At 34.7% G+C, this 14,858-nt stretch overlaps 1 protein-coding gene across 6 annotated transcripts in view; it reads left to right on the top strand.

Annotated features, from left to right (window-relative positions):
• ZFYVE9 (zinc finger FYVE-type containing 9) overlaps positions 1-14,858 on the top strand; it is a 124,820-nt gene that overhangs the window by 94,176 nt on the left and 15,786 nt on the right. For all 6 annotated transcript variants that reach the window (XR_896492.2, XM_011370490.2, XM_023536779.1 and 3 more), the window contains 2 exons: positions 4,103-4,207; positions 14,534-14,684. Coding sequence is in view for 5 of the 6 variants with exons in the window: in XM_011370490.2 (XP_011368792.1) it covers positions 4,103-4,207; positions 14,534-14,684 (256 nt within the window). In the remaining variant the exon portion in view is untranslated. The remainder of the gene's footprint in view (positions 1-4,102; positions 4,208-14,533; positions 14,685-14,858) is intronic.

The following is a 14,858-nucleotide window of genomic DNA, read 5'->3' as shown; positions in this document are numbered from 1 at the left end:
AAGGTTGTGAGTGCTGCGAGATAGGGAAAGCTAGGAATTTGGCCAGAAGCAGCCACTGTTCACTCTTATCAGGCATGCAGAGACCTAGACAAGGGGAAAGTCTTATTCTGAGCATGCTGTGTTCAGCAGAGACCTCCCATTGCAGTCAGTGGAGGTATAGCATCCAGGACTCTTTCTTGGGGATCCTTTTAATTTATACCTGTGGTTAAATACTGTCCTCCACATGTAACACTAGGAATAGCTAAATCAAGAGTCAGTGGAATATCAGTTCCCTCCTCTGCACTATTTTCCAGTGTACCTTTCACCAACTCCTCTCATTTCTTTTGAAAGAGGACTATCATTTCCTCCTAAGAGAAAAGAAATGTATTTCTTGAAGGCCAGAAAATAAAACATTCCTAAACAGATTTTAGGGCCATCTGTTCTTGCTAGTGCTACAATGAACCTTTGAAATTATGCTTTTGTAACTTCATATTTCTCTGAAGAATATGTGTAGCTTTGAATTAAAATAAACCCAAACTCTTTTTTCAGAATCTCAGAGTGAAAAGAATCTGAAGAGGACATTCAGCCTAAATTATAAAAGATAGGGAATTGTACAGGTATGATTTCAGAGATGCTTGCATTATATCACAACCAACAAACTTTTCTATTCCAGTCTCTCTGGTTTTGAGCAAAGAAATATTAACAAAATTTTTCTCCTTTTTGCTTGAGACATTAATGTTGGGTTAACTCTTTGGCTTGATTCCCCAGTGACCTGATAAAAGTTTGAATGTCCATTACACTACTAAAAAAAAATTGCTTGATTTTTGTTCTATTTAAAATAATTGATAAAATGTACATATTTAAAGTGTACAATGTGATAAATTTTTATTTTATTTTATTTTCAAGTGTACAGTACATTGGTTAGACATTTATATAGTTTATAAAACGGTGCCCTTAACTGCTCTTTCTCTCCTCTGGCTCTCCACCTAGCCCTTACATTAATGCTACCTGCATTCCTTATGCCGTGCTCCCCATCCCCATGACCATCTATCAACCACTAATTCATACTTCTTTAACCCTTCACCCCATTCTCCCAGCTCCCCAAGCCCCGTCCCCTCTGGCTGTCACCAGATTGTCCTCTATTTGTGAGTCTGTTTTTGATTAGTTTCTTCTTTTTGTTCCTTAGATCCCACATATAAGTGAAATCATATGGTATTTATCTTTCTCTCTCTGACTTATTTCACTCAGCATAATAGCCTCTAGGTCCATCTATGTCATTGCAAATGGTAGGATTTCATTTTTTTAATGGCTGAGTAATATTCTATTTATATATGAACCATAACTTTATCCAGTCGTCTGTTGATGGGCATTTAGGCTGCTTCCATATCTTGACCATTATAAATTGTGTTGCCATGAACATAGGGGTGCATAGATCTTTACGAATTATTGTTTTGGCTTTCTCTGGATGAATACCCAGAAGCGCAACTGCTGGGTCAAAGGTATATCCATTTTTAATTTTTTGAGAAACCTCCAGACTGTTTTCCATAGTGTCTGTACCAATTTTCATTCCCACCAACAGTGTATGAGGGTTCCCTTTTCTCCACATCCTCGCCAACACTTCTTGTTCTTTGATTTATTGATGACAGCCATTCACAGGTGTGAGGTGATATCTCACTGTGGGTTTAATTTGCATTTCTCTGATGATTAGTGAACTTGAGCATCTTTTCATATGTCTATTGGCCATCCGTATTTCTTCTTTGGAGAAATATCTGTTCGAGTCTTCTCCCCATTTTTTAATTGGATTGTTTGTTTTTTTTTGTTGTTGAGTAATAATTCATTTTTATTACTGAGTTCTGTTCAGTTGTGTGTATGAACCACAGTTTATCCATCTGTCAATAAATGTTTTGGATTGTTTCTAGTTTTTGGTGATTATAAATAAAGCTTCTGAAAACATTCATTCTGTAACCTGGGAGAGGATAGTTGGGGCATATTGTATGTTTCACATTATATGGAACTGTGAAACTATTTTCCAAAATACCTGTGGTATTTCTAATTTACCATTAATATAAAGAAAAAATTTTTTTGTCACTCGCTATTTCTCCTTTTCTGTTTTTAATTTTTGCTATTCCATTAGGAGTTTAGTGGTTTCATTTTTGTGTGATTTTAATTTGTATGTTTCTTGTGATGAATGATTTAGAGCATCTTTTCATGTGTGCTTTAGTAAATGTTCAGATTTTTGCCCGTTTTAAAAATATGGTTGTTTCCTATTGTTGAGTTTTGAGAGTTTTTCAGGTATTTTGAACATAAATTTTTGTTAGATGTGTATCGTTCATATTATTTTCTCCTAGTCTGTGGTTTATCTTTTCATTCTCTTAACAATGTCTTTTATAGAACAAAAGTTTTTAATTTTGTTGAAGTACAATTTATTATTTTTTAATGAAGCATCTTTTTATACCATATCTAAGAAATTATTAATTAAATTTATATCACAAACATTTTCTCTCATTTTCTTTTAAGAGGTTTATAGTTTTATGTTTTATATTTAGATCTATGATCCATTTTTAGTTAATTTTTGTTTATGAGTATGAAGCATTATTTGAAGTTTATTTTTTTCCTTTTGTATGTCTAATTGTTCTAGTACCATTCATTAAAAAAAATTGTCCTTTTTTTCATTTACTTGACTTTGCACCCTTATCATAAGTCTATTGACCATATCTGCATGGATCTCATTCTTTCTTTATTCTTAACTTATATCTAAGCCTGATATCTGGTTTTAATATCACTGGTCTCACTTTAGATTCATGACCAATACCCTTAGGGAAGCTGTCAGACATACCTGGCAATCCTTTCTGGTTTATAATGTGTTCCTACTCTCATTGGTGACTATCTGTACATTATCTCATCTCAAATTTCCAATTTGTCCTCCCCTTTACTCATTTTCACCTAATGACCTCACCCCAATTTTCCTGAGTAAATAGAAGCAATCAGAAGATAATTTTTATATGGTTCCATGTAACAAATATTTTCTTTTCCTAATTTCTAGGACACCATTCTTTCTTGTTTTTTCTCCTACAGCCTTCTGATTTGCTCCATTCCACTTCTCATCATATTCTACTTCTCAGTAAATGATAGTTCCAGTCTTCTAGTTGCCTATGCCATAAAATTCAGAATGATTTTTGACTCTTGTTTTTAATTCACATTCCACATCAATTCAGTGGCAAATATTGTCAGTTTTCCCTTAAGAATTATCTAAAATCTGACAACTTCTCACAGCCTTCTGAACTATTAACATCTTGGTCCAAATTATCATTGTCTCTTGCCTGGATTATTTTTATTCTGTTTATCTGATCTCCTTTCTCCCTTACTGTCTATTCTGTGTGAAGAAGCCAGGGGTGTCCCTGGGCAACCCTCAAACATTCTAAAATTAATCTTCCCATCACTGTATCTATGCCCCAGGTGCCAGCCCTGGCTATTCCCAGACTGTGATAGCCATCCTGGTCCCAGTATTAGGGTAGCATGGGATTACTGGGCCATGGTTTTTTCATATTTAAATCTACCTTTTAATTATTCATTTTGTCCAGTGTAAGCTGCCATGTGCCTTCGTGTGAAATAGTTCAAGCACAGACCTGGCCAAAAAAAAAAGTAAAGGTAAAGGTCCTTATGATGGTCTATAAGACCCTATGAAAGTGTGTTTTACCCTACAGATATTCATTGAGTGCCTAAGATGTTCCAGGCATTTGGAATATAACAAGAAAGAAACAGGTGACGGTTCCTATCCTCTTGGAGCTTACCTTAGAGGGAGTAGACAGTTAAAAATAACTATAGAAAATGTTAAGTGGTGATGAAGCAGAGTAAAGTGTTCAAATATTTGTTTAATATTATGTATAAGGGTTATATGAAACTTTGTAACCTACTGCCTTACAAGAGTTTACTGTCTAATAGGGAGCTGGAGTACACACACAGTGGATCTTTCATTATATTTTCCTTATTTAGAAAAATAAGATCTTTCTTTTGGACATTTTCGACATTTGGACATTTTTTCAGTTTGTGCTAATATTATTACTATAAATCAGATACTGCCTTTGATGAATTCTTTATTTCATTTCAATCTGCTTTTGCTCAGGACTTCAGAAATTACCAGTATACATTGCCAGTAGTTCAAGGTTTGGTGGTTGATATGGAAGTTCGGAAAACCAGCATCAAAATTCCCAGCAACAGATACAATGAGGTAAGATTTACCATGAAGGCATAGTTTTCATTGTTAAATACATGAAGGAAGGCAAAAAACATAAGATTACATGAATATTTTATTTTTTAATTGACAGAGAAATCAGTTTAGAATATTGTATGACTTAGATCAATGATGGGGAATTTCATAACAGAGAGGCAAGAGGTTAAATTTGTGATTTATTTAGTAATTGGTTGTGCTTTTGACCTTTTGATGCTATGATAATCAGTGATAGATTTGCATTTTGATTATGGTATAAAAATATATAACATTCATGGTGTGATCTTTTCATTTTTACCTCTTACTGTAAGTAATGTTATTTTTGACTATTCTTAATGTTTAACCACAGCTCACTATAAGTCCTGAATGTCTTTTAAGTAAGGTTCCAAAAGCAAATGATTACATCTTGAATTAAGCTGTATTGTAACTAAAATGAAATTGTGCATACTATTAAACACATTAACAGAGTTATGCAAATAAGGCTCTTTACTCATTTGCCATGTGAAGTCTTTCTTGAATTTAAAATTTTCTTAAAATCAGTTCTAAAATGTCTAATAGTAATCGTTGTGGTTTAAAAGAGAATTTTATTTTAAAACTTAGTTCAGTATTATAATGGTTAAAATTTGTTGTTTTATTAGGCAGGGTGGTAACTCTGTGATTACTTCTTCCAGTACTTCTTGGTATGAAATAATTTCCTCTTTCCCTCGCTTCTTTTTCCTTTCTTTCTTTTCTTCCTTTTTTTTCCCCTTCATTCAGCCATCTATTCACTTATATATTTGTACATTCAATAAACATTCTGTACTTGGTATGCACTTAGAATCACACAAATGTCTTACTGGACTTACAAGCTCAGGGCTCACCATTATTATGTGAGAATGATCTATGTGACAAAAGCCTTTACCCTGTGATGGTTTTTTTCAGGACCATAGAAAATAGTAGCTAGGGTGTATGCTTAATTTTTGCTGGGATACAGTTAGCAGTATTCAGCTATTAAATAGTCCTTCCTTGGAATATCAAACAGTAATAGACTAGACTAGCTAGAGTCAGATCTTTAAAGTGAACTGTTTTATATAATTTGTGCCCTAAATAGTTTTGAAAGAGATTATGCTTTGAAAAGTTATTTTTCATATTTGAAGTTTTATTATCTAACAAACATCTATTAAATATATTCTGTGCTATGAAATACAAAGATGAATAAAGAACATTATGCTTGCCTTGTGGAAGCTTACTTTCCAGAAATAAGAGGATCAGATGTCATCCCCAATCAGATAACATACATGGGTATCCTTCGTGTTTACAAGATGGTACTTTGTATTGGAAACTGGGTCTCTTTAGTATATTGTAAAAGCTATGAGGCTCCCTGTAGTTATTTCAGTACTGACTGAGGATATTCAGGAGAACAGCTACCATTCATATTATGTCTTTATCTGAATTCTGCCTCCTATGTTTACGGTTGAGCAGGTTCAGAAATCTTTGTTCAAAAATATAACCGTATTACCTGTCATTTATTATTTTTCATTTTCAGTATAGTTCATCAGTTTATTATCACTTATTTTTCTTATCTGATTTAGCAGAGAGTAGTTTCAAGTGCTTTTTTTATGGGTATATACACATGTCAGAATTTATCAAATTGAGAATGGCTGTCATCAATGAATCAAAGAACAAGAAGTGTTGGCGAGGATGTGGAGAAAAGGGAACCCTCATACACTGTTGGTGGGAATGAAAATTGGTACAGACACTATGGAAAACAGTCTGGAGGTTTCTCAAAAAATTAAAAATGGATATACCTTTGACCCAGCAGTTGCGCTTCTGGGTATTCATCCAGAGAAAGCCAAAACAATAATTCGTAAAGATCTATGCACCCCTATGTTCATGGCAACACAATTTATAATGGTCAAGATATGGAAGCAGCCTAAATGCCCATCAACAGACGACTGGATAAAGTTATGGTTCATATATAAATAGAATATTACTCAGCCATTAAAAAAATGAAATCCTACCATTTGCAATGACATAGATGGACCTAGAGGCTATTATGCTGAGTGAAATAAGTCAGAGAGAGAAAGATAAATACCATATGATTTCACTTATATGTGGGATCTAAGGAACAAAAAGAAGAAACTAATCAAAAACAGACTCACAAATAGAGGACAATCTGGTGACAGCCAGAGGGGACGGGGCTTGGGGAGCTGGGAGAATGGGGTGAAGGGTTAAAGAAGTATGAATTAGTGGTTGATAGATGGTCATGGGGATGGGGAGCACAGCATAAGGAATGCAGGTAGCATTAATGTAAGGGCTAGGTGGAGAGCCAGAGGAGAGAAAGAGCAGTTAAGGGCACCGTTTTATAAACTATATAAATGTCTAACCAATGTACTGTACACTTGAAAATAAAATAAAATAAAAATTTATCACATTGTACACTTTAAATATGTACATTTTATCAATTATTTTAAATAGAACAAAAATCAAGCAATTTTTTTTTAGTAGTGTAATGGACATTCAAACTTTTATCAGGTCACTGGGGAATCAAGCCAAAGAGTTAACCCAACATTAATGTCTCAAGCAAAAAGGAGAAAAATTTTGTTAATATTTCTTTGCTCAAAACCAGAGAGACTGGAATAGAAAAGTTTGTTGGTTGTGATATAATGCAAGCATCTCTGAAATCATACCTGTACAATTCCCTATCTTTTATAATTTAGGCTGAATGTCCTCTTCAGATTCTTTTCACTCTGAGATTCTGAAAAAAGAGTTTGGGTTTATTTTAATTCAAAGCTACACATATTCTTCAGAGAAATATGAAGTTACAAAAGCATAATTTCAAAGGTTCATTGTAGCACTAGCAAGAACAGATGGCCCTAAAATCTGTTTAGGAATGTTTTATTTTCTGGCCTTCAAGAAATACATTTCTTTTCTCTTAGGAGGAAATGATAGTCCTCTTTCAAAAGAAATGAGAGGAGTTGGTGAAAGGTACACTGGAAAATAGTGCAGAGGAGGGAACTGATATTCCACTGACTCTTGATTTAGCTATTCCTAGTGTTACATGTGGAGGACAGTATTTAACCACAGGTATAAATTAAAAGGATCCCCAAGAAAGAGTCCTGGATGCTATACCTCCACTGACTGCAATGGGAGGTCTCTGCTGAACACAGCATGCTCAGAATAAGACTTTCCCTTGTCTAGGTCTCTGCATGCCTGATAAGAGTGAACAGTGGCTGCTTCTGGCCAAATTCCTAGCTTTCCCTATCTCGCAGCACTCACAACCTTGCTGCTACTTTTGGTCTTGTGATCACTGGCTCTAATCTCATATGTTCAAGCACCACAAGAAGTCCTGAGCTCCTAGGGCATCCCTTATCTCCCACAATTTAATTCTGTCTTTGTACATCCCACTTTCTGACCCCTTTTCTGACTCACTTTAGAAAATCCAAAGGCTTAGTCCTTATAACTTTTGTCCTTGTGTCTATCCATTTTCTTGGTAATCTAGAATTCTCTGGCCTTAAATATTGTGTCTCTACTGATGTCTTCCAAGTGTCTTCTCCAGCCTGAATCTCTCCCCTGTTTTGTAGACTTGAGTATCTTACTGCCCATTTGACAGTTCTGTTTGCACAGGCATCTCAAGCTTAGCAAGTTCAACTCTGATCTCCTGATCTTTCCTCAAAACCTGCTCCTCTTGCAGCCTTCCCTAAGGAAATGGCAGTGCCATCCTTCCAGTTACCAGGCCCAAAACTTTGGAATTATCTGTAAGTCTTTTTTCCCCTGTTCAGTTTGTTAGGAAATTCTACTGGCTCTACCCTCCAAATATATCTAGAACCCAGCTACCCCTCTACCTTTGGACTTATCTTGGTCTAAGTTAACATCATTATTTTTCCTGCATTTGTGCAGCAGCCTCCTTACTGGTCTTCCTGTTGATACCTTTTCCCATGTCAGACTATTCTCAGCACGGCAGCTGGAGTGATTTTGTTAAAACTAAATCAAATCTCATCACTTCTCTGTTCAAAACCCCTCCATAGATCTTTTATCCCAGCTAGAATAAAAACTAAGTCCTCTCTTTACCATTTTGTATTTCTTAACCTATTACCTCTCTAACCTCATTTTTTATACCTGTTCTTTATCTGACACTCAACTCCAACCACACTGTCCTTAATGTTCCTTGAAACTACCAGACATGCTACCACCCCAGGCCCATTGCATCAGCTTTTATAAGTGTCTGTAAGGCTCTTCCTTAGACAATCCCATGGTTTTCCTCTCACTTTTCAGTAAGGCCTCCCCTGACCATCCTATTTCAAATGACATTCGCCAGCACACCTAGTCCTCCCATACTTTATTTTTCTGTATAGTACTTATCAGTGTCTAACATTTTATGTATTTATGTGTTTATTGTTTTTGTTTCCTCCCCTATACACACAGGAATATAAATTCCATGAGAGAATGGATTTATTGAATAAACCAAGTAAAAACACAGTGCTTAGTACATATGAGGTGGTCAGTAAGTATTTGCTAAATGAATGAATGAAAGTTCATAGTTGATCTGTGGATGCATAGGACTGAAAGGTAGGTGCTAACTTCTGGATGCAGGTGAACTCCAACTAACTAGAAAGATAAATATATATTTTTTTCTAAATATCTCCAGGAAAGGATTGTCCTCTACCTGTTCCTTCATTATTCAGCTCAGTGTTCCCTTCTCAGTTCTATTTCTGTTCGGCCATGCTTTTCTCTTTACCCAAGTGTTCTTCCTCTGTACCTGATTTCAAAGCCAATTCAAATGATACACCCTTTAGGAAACTTACCTAGAATCCTCAATCCCCTAGACAGTATTACTCTTCCTTTCCTGTTTTCCCAGCTTTCTTTATTCATGTAACATCTATAGCTGATGAGCATGAGTGCCCTCCTGCTCTGAATTTTGAGCCACTTGAGGGCAGAGAGTATACCTTTCATTCTTCATTGTACCCATGGCACAGTGGTTTGCTTTCATAGATTTTCCATGCCTCTATAATGGATCTTCCTTCTTAAAGTCCTTGTTACTTGATAAATGTTAATAAAATTAAATCATTAAAACTTATTTTATTAGATACTTTATCTGTGTGACACTGCAATTATAAGTGAACCAAAAAAAAAAAGGTTTTAAAATCATGGTGACATTTACTCTCAGTATAATTCCATGAATAAGGCAAACCCTCCAAATCCATCCCTACTTATATGGTTTACTAATTAATATATTCAGCAGACCTGAATATATTGAGTACCTGCCATGAGGACCTGCTGTGAGCAATACCCTGTGCTAAGCCTTACACATTATATACAAATTGTAACTGTTACCCAAAGCCCTGCTTAATCTTCTCCACAGACCTTTTCCATTTTAAACCAAAAGGCTAAATAAATGATCATTTTTAACATGAGATCTCAGGAAATTGGAGGACATGGTGTTAATTCAGAAATGGAGTAGATGTTATAGCTCCTCACATTCATCCAGCAGTCATTCCTAGAACTATATTCTTTAATTGAATCTGGCAGTAGGAAATACAAGAAGATAAAGCTTAGGTACTACTTCACTTGATATCTTAAAATGTTTTTTTGAGATAAGATGCATGTAGCATTTAACTCAGTGCCTGGCTCTCAGTTGGTACTCCATAGATATTAGCTCTTTTGAACATACTGTTGTCACAGCAGTTTCTCTGCCTTTTATCAGTGCATCTGTCATTAATTTGTGAGTTCTTGGTGTCTGAATCCTGTTATAGAAGTACTCAGTTGAATTATTTGCTGCAGATTTTAGGATTGCTTTACAATTTTATAAGCAGGGTAGAGGAGACAAGCATACAAATTTTATTTAATCAATGCTCATATTCTTGATGGTGTTCTAAGCACTTTAAAGTATTTATTTAATCCTCATAATTCTATGAAATAATTACTTCTGTTATTTCATTTTACAGAGGAGGAAAATGGGACACAGAGAAATCAAATAACTTGCCTAAGAGCACACAGCTAGTTAGTAACAAAGCCAAGATAGAAATATAGGCAGTCTGACTTGAGTCCTTGCTATTAATTTTTTTAAATTAATTAATTTTTTATGGTGACATTGGTTAACAAAATCCAATAAGTTTCAGCTGTATGTTTTAACAGTAAGGCATATATATATTTACACTGTGTGTTCACCTCCCATAGTTAGATTTTTGTCACCACATATTTGACCCCCTTTACTTCATCTACCTCCCCTCTTCCCCGCTATTAATCTTAATCCAAGGCAGAATGTGAATAGTGCCATATAAGAATTACAAAGAATGTGCTATGGCAGTTCAAAGAAGGAAGTGGTCACATTGGTGTCTGGGAATTAGAGAAGGCTACACGTAGAAATTGGTATTTTTACTAAGCTTTGATTTGGAGGGAAGCTTTTTCAGGTGCTTGGATGTGGGAGAAGAAAAGGGAGGCTAAATAACAGCATATGCTAAAGGTCAGAGATGGGAAATAGTGGTACATTAGGAAGTATTCCTGCATATAAGGATACAGTCAGAAGGGAATCAAGACAAACAGCTGATTTGGGGCCAGAGCATAAGAAGTAGAGAAGATGTGACTTGATTGGAGCTGCGTTTTGGTAACTATGAGAACATCGTGTGCAGTGAATCAGAACTGATAGAGCGGACTGTAGAAAAACCAGTTATAAGGTTATTTTATCCAGAAAAGAGGTAATTAAGTTTTAAACTATGGTGCAGATAGGGATAGTACAAAAGATATTACAGAATTTCAATTGATAGGGCAGAGGAAATGGCACAACTAAAATGGAAAGTCAGGTATCATTATCAGTCTTCATATGACAAGTGTAAGTTTATTTTATGGTCATTTTGGTCCTTTGAATATCTGGGAAACTCCTCTTGGTATAAATGAACATGATTTTAAGAGAAAAAATTTTTTCATTTCTAAAGAAATGTGAAGGTTTAATCTCAATGGGCTTGAAATTAACATCAGGGAAATGATTTCCTTATAGTTAGCTATTATTTATTTAGAATGTCTGAATTGAAAATATTTCTTAATCTGCTTAGAGCAGACAAAATTAGAAACTACTTTAGCCTAATGATTTGGAAGAAATGATGGAAATAACATTCTTTTAAATTGCTATATGTTATATCAGTTTCTTTCACATGATATAAATGCAAATTGCAAATGAAAACCTAAATTAGTCTATCAGTTGACTTCTATAAGTAGGAATCTGACATCTTGTTTGTAAAAGAGTTACTTAAAAGTAATCTTTGGAAAACCTTGATAGAAGTGGCTTGGACTAGTGAAGTTGATAAATGTCAGTGTGAGGGGAATAGTCAATTTTTGGATGCCTCTGGTGATACAGTATTATAATAATAACTTTGCAAGAGTTATAAAGCCAGGAGATCATGCTATCTTATAATTGTATCACTATGATGTGTAAGAATAAATTTAACCAAGGAAGCAAAAGACTTGTATCCTGAAAGCTATGAAACGTTGCTGAAAGAATTTGAAAAAGAGACCTAAATAAATGGAAAGACATCTCATGTTCATGGATTAGAAAACTTATATTGCGATGTCAATACAGATTAAATAGAAGCTCCATCAAAGTGATCTATAGGTTAACGCAAGCCCTATCAAAATTCCAATGGCCTTCCTTTTTTTTTTTTTTTTTTTTTGCAGAAAAGGTAAAGCTAATAACTTCATTTGAAGTTTCTCAAGGGGCCCTGATGCCAAAATAATCTTGAAAAAGAAAAAAATTGGAGAATTCACACTTCTCAATTTTAAAACTTACTGTAAGGCTATAGCAATCAAAACAGTTTGGTACTGGCATGGAATAGGATTAAGAATTCAAAAATAAATTCATACATTATGGCCTGTTGATTTTGACAAGTGTGCCAAGACCATTCAATGGTGAAAGAATAGTTTTCAGCAAATGGTGCTGGGATAACTGAGTTTCCACATGTAAAAGAATTAAGTTGTACCCCTACTTCACACCACATACAAAACTTAAAATGGATCAGAGACCTAAATATAAGAGCTAAAACCATAAAACTCTTAGAGAAAAATATGAGGGTAAATTTTCATGACCTTGGATTCGGCAGTGGATTCTTAGATATGACACCAAAAGATATGACAAGCAAAAGAAAAAATAGATAAAAATTAAAAACTTTTTTGCATCCAAGGACATTAACAAGAAAGTGAAAGACTACCTACACAATGAGAGAAAATATTTGAGAATCTTATATCTGATAGGGGTCTGGTATCTAGTATATATAATGAACTCTTACAACTCTAAAACAAAAGACAAATGATCCAATTTAAAAAATGGGCAAAGGAGTTGAATAGACATTTCTCCAAAGAAGAGATATACACTGACTAATAAACACATTCAAAGTCGTTAAACATTAGGGAAATGCAAATCAAAAGTGCATTGAGTTACTGCTTCACACCTACTAGGATGGCTATTAAAAAAAAACAACAATAGAAAATAAGTGTTGGCAAGGATGTAGAAAAATTGGAATCCTTATATGTTGATAGTGGAAATGTAAAATGATTTAACCACTATGAAAAACAGTTTGATACCTCAAAAGGTTACAGAATTACCATATAATGCCATAATTTCACCCCTAGGTATATTTAAAACACCAAAGAATTTAAAACAAGTACTCATAACAAGTACATGTACACACATGTTCATAGTATTACTATTAAAATAGTCAAAAGGTGAACATAGCCCAGAAGTCCATGGATGAATGGATAAATAAATTGTGGTATATATACATTTAATCCTTGAACAATATGAGTTCAAACTATGTAGGTCCATTTATATGCATATTTTTTCCAGTAAATATACAGTTGGTCCTCTGTATCTTCGGGTTTCACATCTGAAGATTCAATCAACTGCAGATCCAAATCAGTATTTTTGATCTCTGGGAATCCACACTGTGGAGGGCCAACTGTCTGCATTATTCTGTGCTATTTTATATAAGGAACTTGAGCATCTACAGATTTTGGTATCACAGGGGTCCAGAACAAATCCTCTGTGGATACCCAGGGACTACAGTTAGATGTGGATTTTCGACTGCATGAGGGGTTGGTGCCCATAACCCCCAAGTTGTTCAGATGTCAACTGTATATACAATGGAATATCATTCAGCTATAAAAAGGAAAGAAGTACTGATGCATGCCACAACATGGATGAGCTTCCGTAATGTTATGCTAAGTGAAAAAAAGCCAGGCACAATGATCACATATTGTATGGTTCCATTTATATAAACTACCCAGACTAAATGAGTAGAGACAGAATGTACATTGGTGGTTGGAAGTGGGGAGTGGGGAGAAATGCTTAATGCGTGAGAGGTTTTACTTTGGGGTGATGGAAATGTTTTGGAACTAGATCGAGGTTGTGTTGCACAACATTGTGAGTATACTAAATACCACTGAATTGTTCACTTTAAAATGGTTAATTTTATGTCATGTGAATTTCACCTCAGTACATTTTCTTGAGTGTATTGATACAGAAATATAAAAGATATCAGAACACTATTATCTAGTATTTTTCATACTGGTACTGCAGTTTATAGTATAAGAGGAAGAGGGGAGTGAAAAAAAGTTGGACTAGATTTTCAAAGGATTGGATCAGAAATTTGGACAGATAGGATGGCATGAAGGAAAAAATGGGTAATAAAAACAAATTGTTATTAGCTTATTTCATCTCGATGCCAGAGTTTAGCGTCAAAAGAATAAAAATTCAGATTTGTTTACCAGACACATAATGGTGGCCTGTGAGTTTTTATAAGTTAGCTTCAGAATTATCATTTTAAATCTTTTGACAAAGCAAAATATTGGTGATTTCATTGAAGATTTCAAACATGCATTAGTAAAACTAAGAAACAGTAGAGTTTATATATTTCTAGCGGAAAGGCCTCACTGCTTTGTATGGATGTGGAAAAAGATGACAAATACACTTAATATGGGACATTCTTTTGGCTTAGAATTTCAGTACATATATCCTCAGTGAATCCACTGGGTAGTAGAAACTACTATAATTAGCTAAACTACTTTTTAGTTACTTGAATTTAGTGCAGCAATAAAAGACCAAAAAAAATGAATGCAAAATGTGTCATGTGCCTAGGTTATAGTACAAATTACCTATAAACTATACAGGGAATTTTTGTATATGTTGATTTTTTATTAATGGTGGCTGATTTTTCACTTTGTATTATTTGATTGTTCTTTTGTCACTTTAATAAATAATAATATTCTGTTTTGTCTTTGAGAAGATGAAGAAGTTGTACTATGTCAGACAAAAAAAAATCCCATTCTTGGCAGAATAAGAAAGTTAATCTTTGATTGCAGATGATGAAAGCCATGAACAAGTCCAATGAGCATGTCCTAGCAGGAGGTGCTTGCTTCAATGAGAAGGCAGACTCTCATCTTGTGTGTGTACAGAATGATGATGGAAACTATCAGACCCAGGCTATCAGTATTCACAATCAGCCCAGAAAGGGTGAGTATTTGAGCTGATCTAGATTATGAGAATGGAAGATTGTACTGGATTTACAGAGTCGGCTATCTCGGCCCCCTAACACTTTCTAGACAGGTGACCACAAACAACTTGATTAAACTAACCTTTCCAAGCTTATTAGCTAGAATTATGTTGACTCCCTAAGTAGTCAGATTC

Source organism: Pteropus vampyrus, unplaced genomic scaffold (genome assembly GCF_000151845.1).
Source record: "Pteropus vampyrus isolate Shadow unplaced genomic scaffold, Pvam_2.0 Scaffold170, whole genome shotgun sequence".
Classification (NCBI taxonomy): domain Eukaryota; kingdom Metazoa; phylum Chordata; class Mammalia; order Chiroptera; family Pteropodidae; genus Pteropus; species Pteropus vampyrus.
The sequence above is the reverse complement of the archived record's forward strand: the minus strand, read 5'-3'. Positions and strand labels throughout refer to the sequence as shown.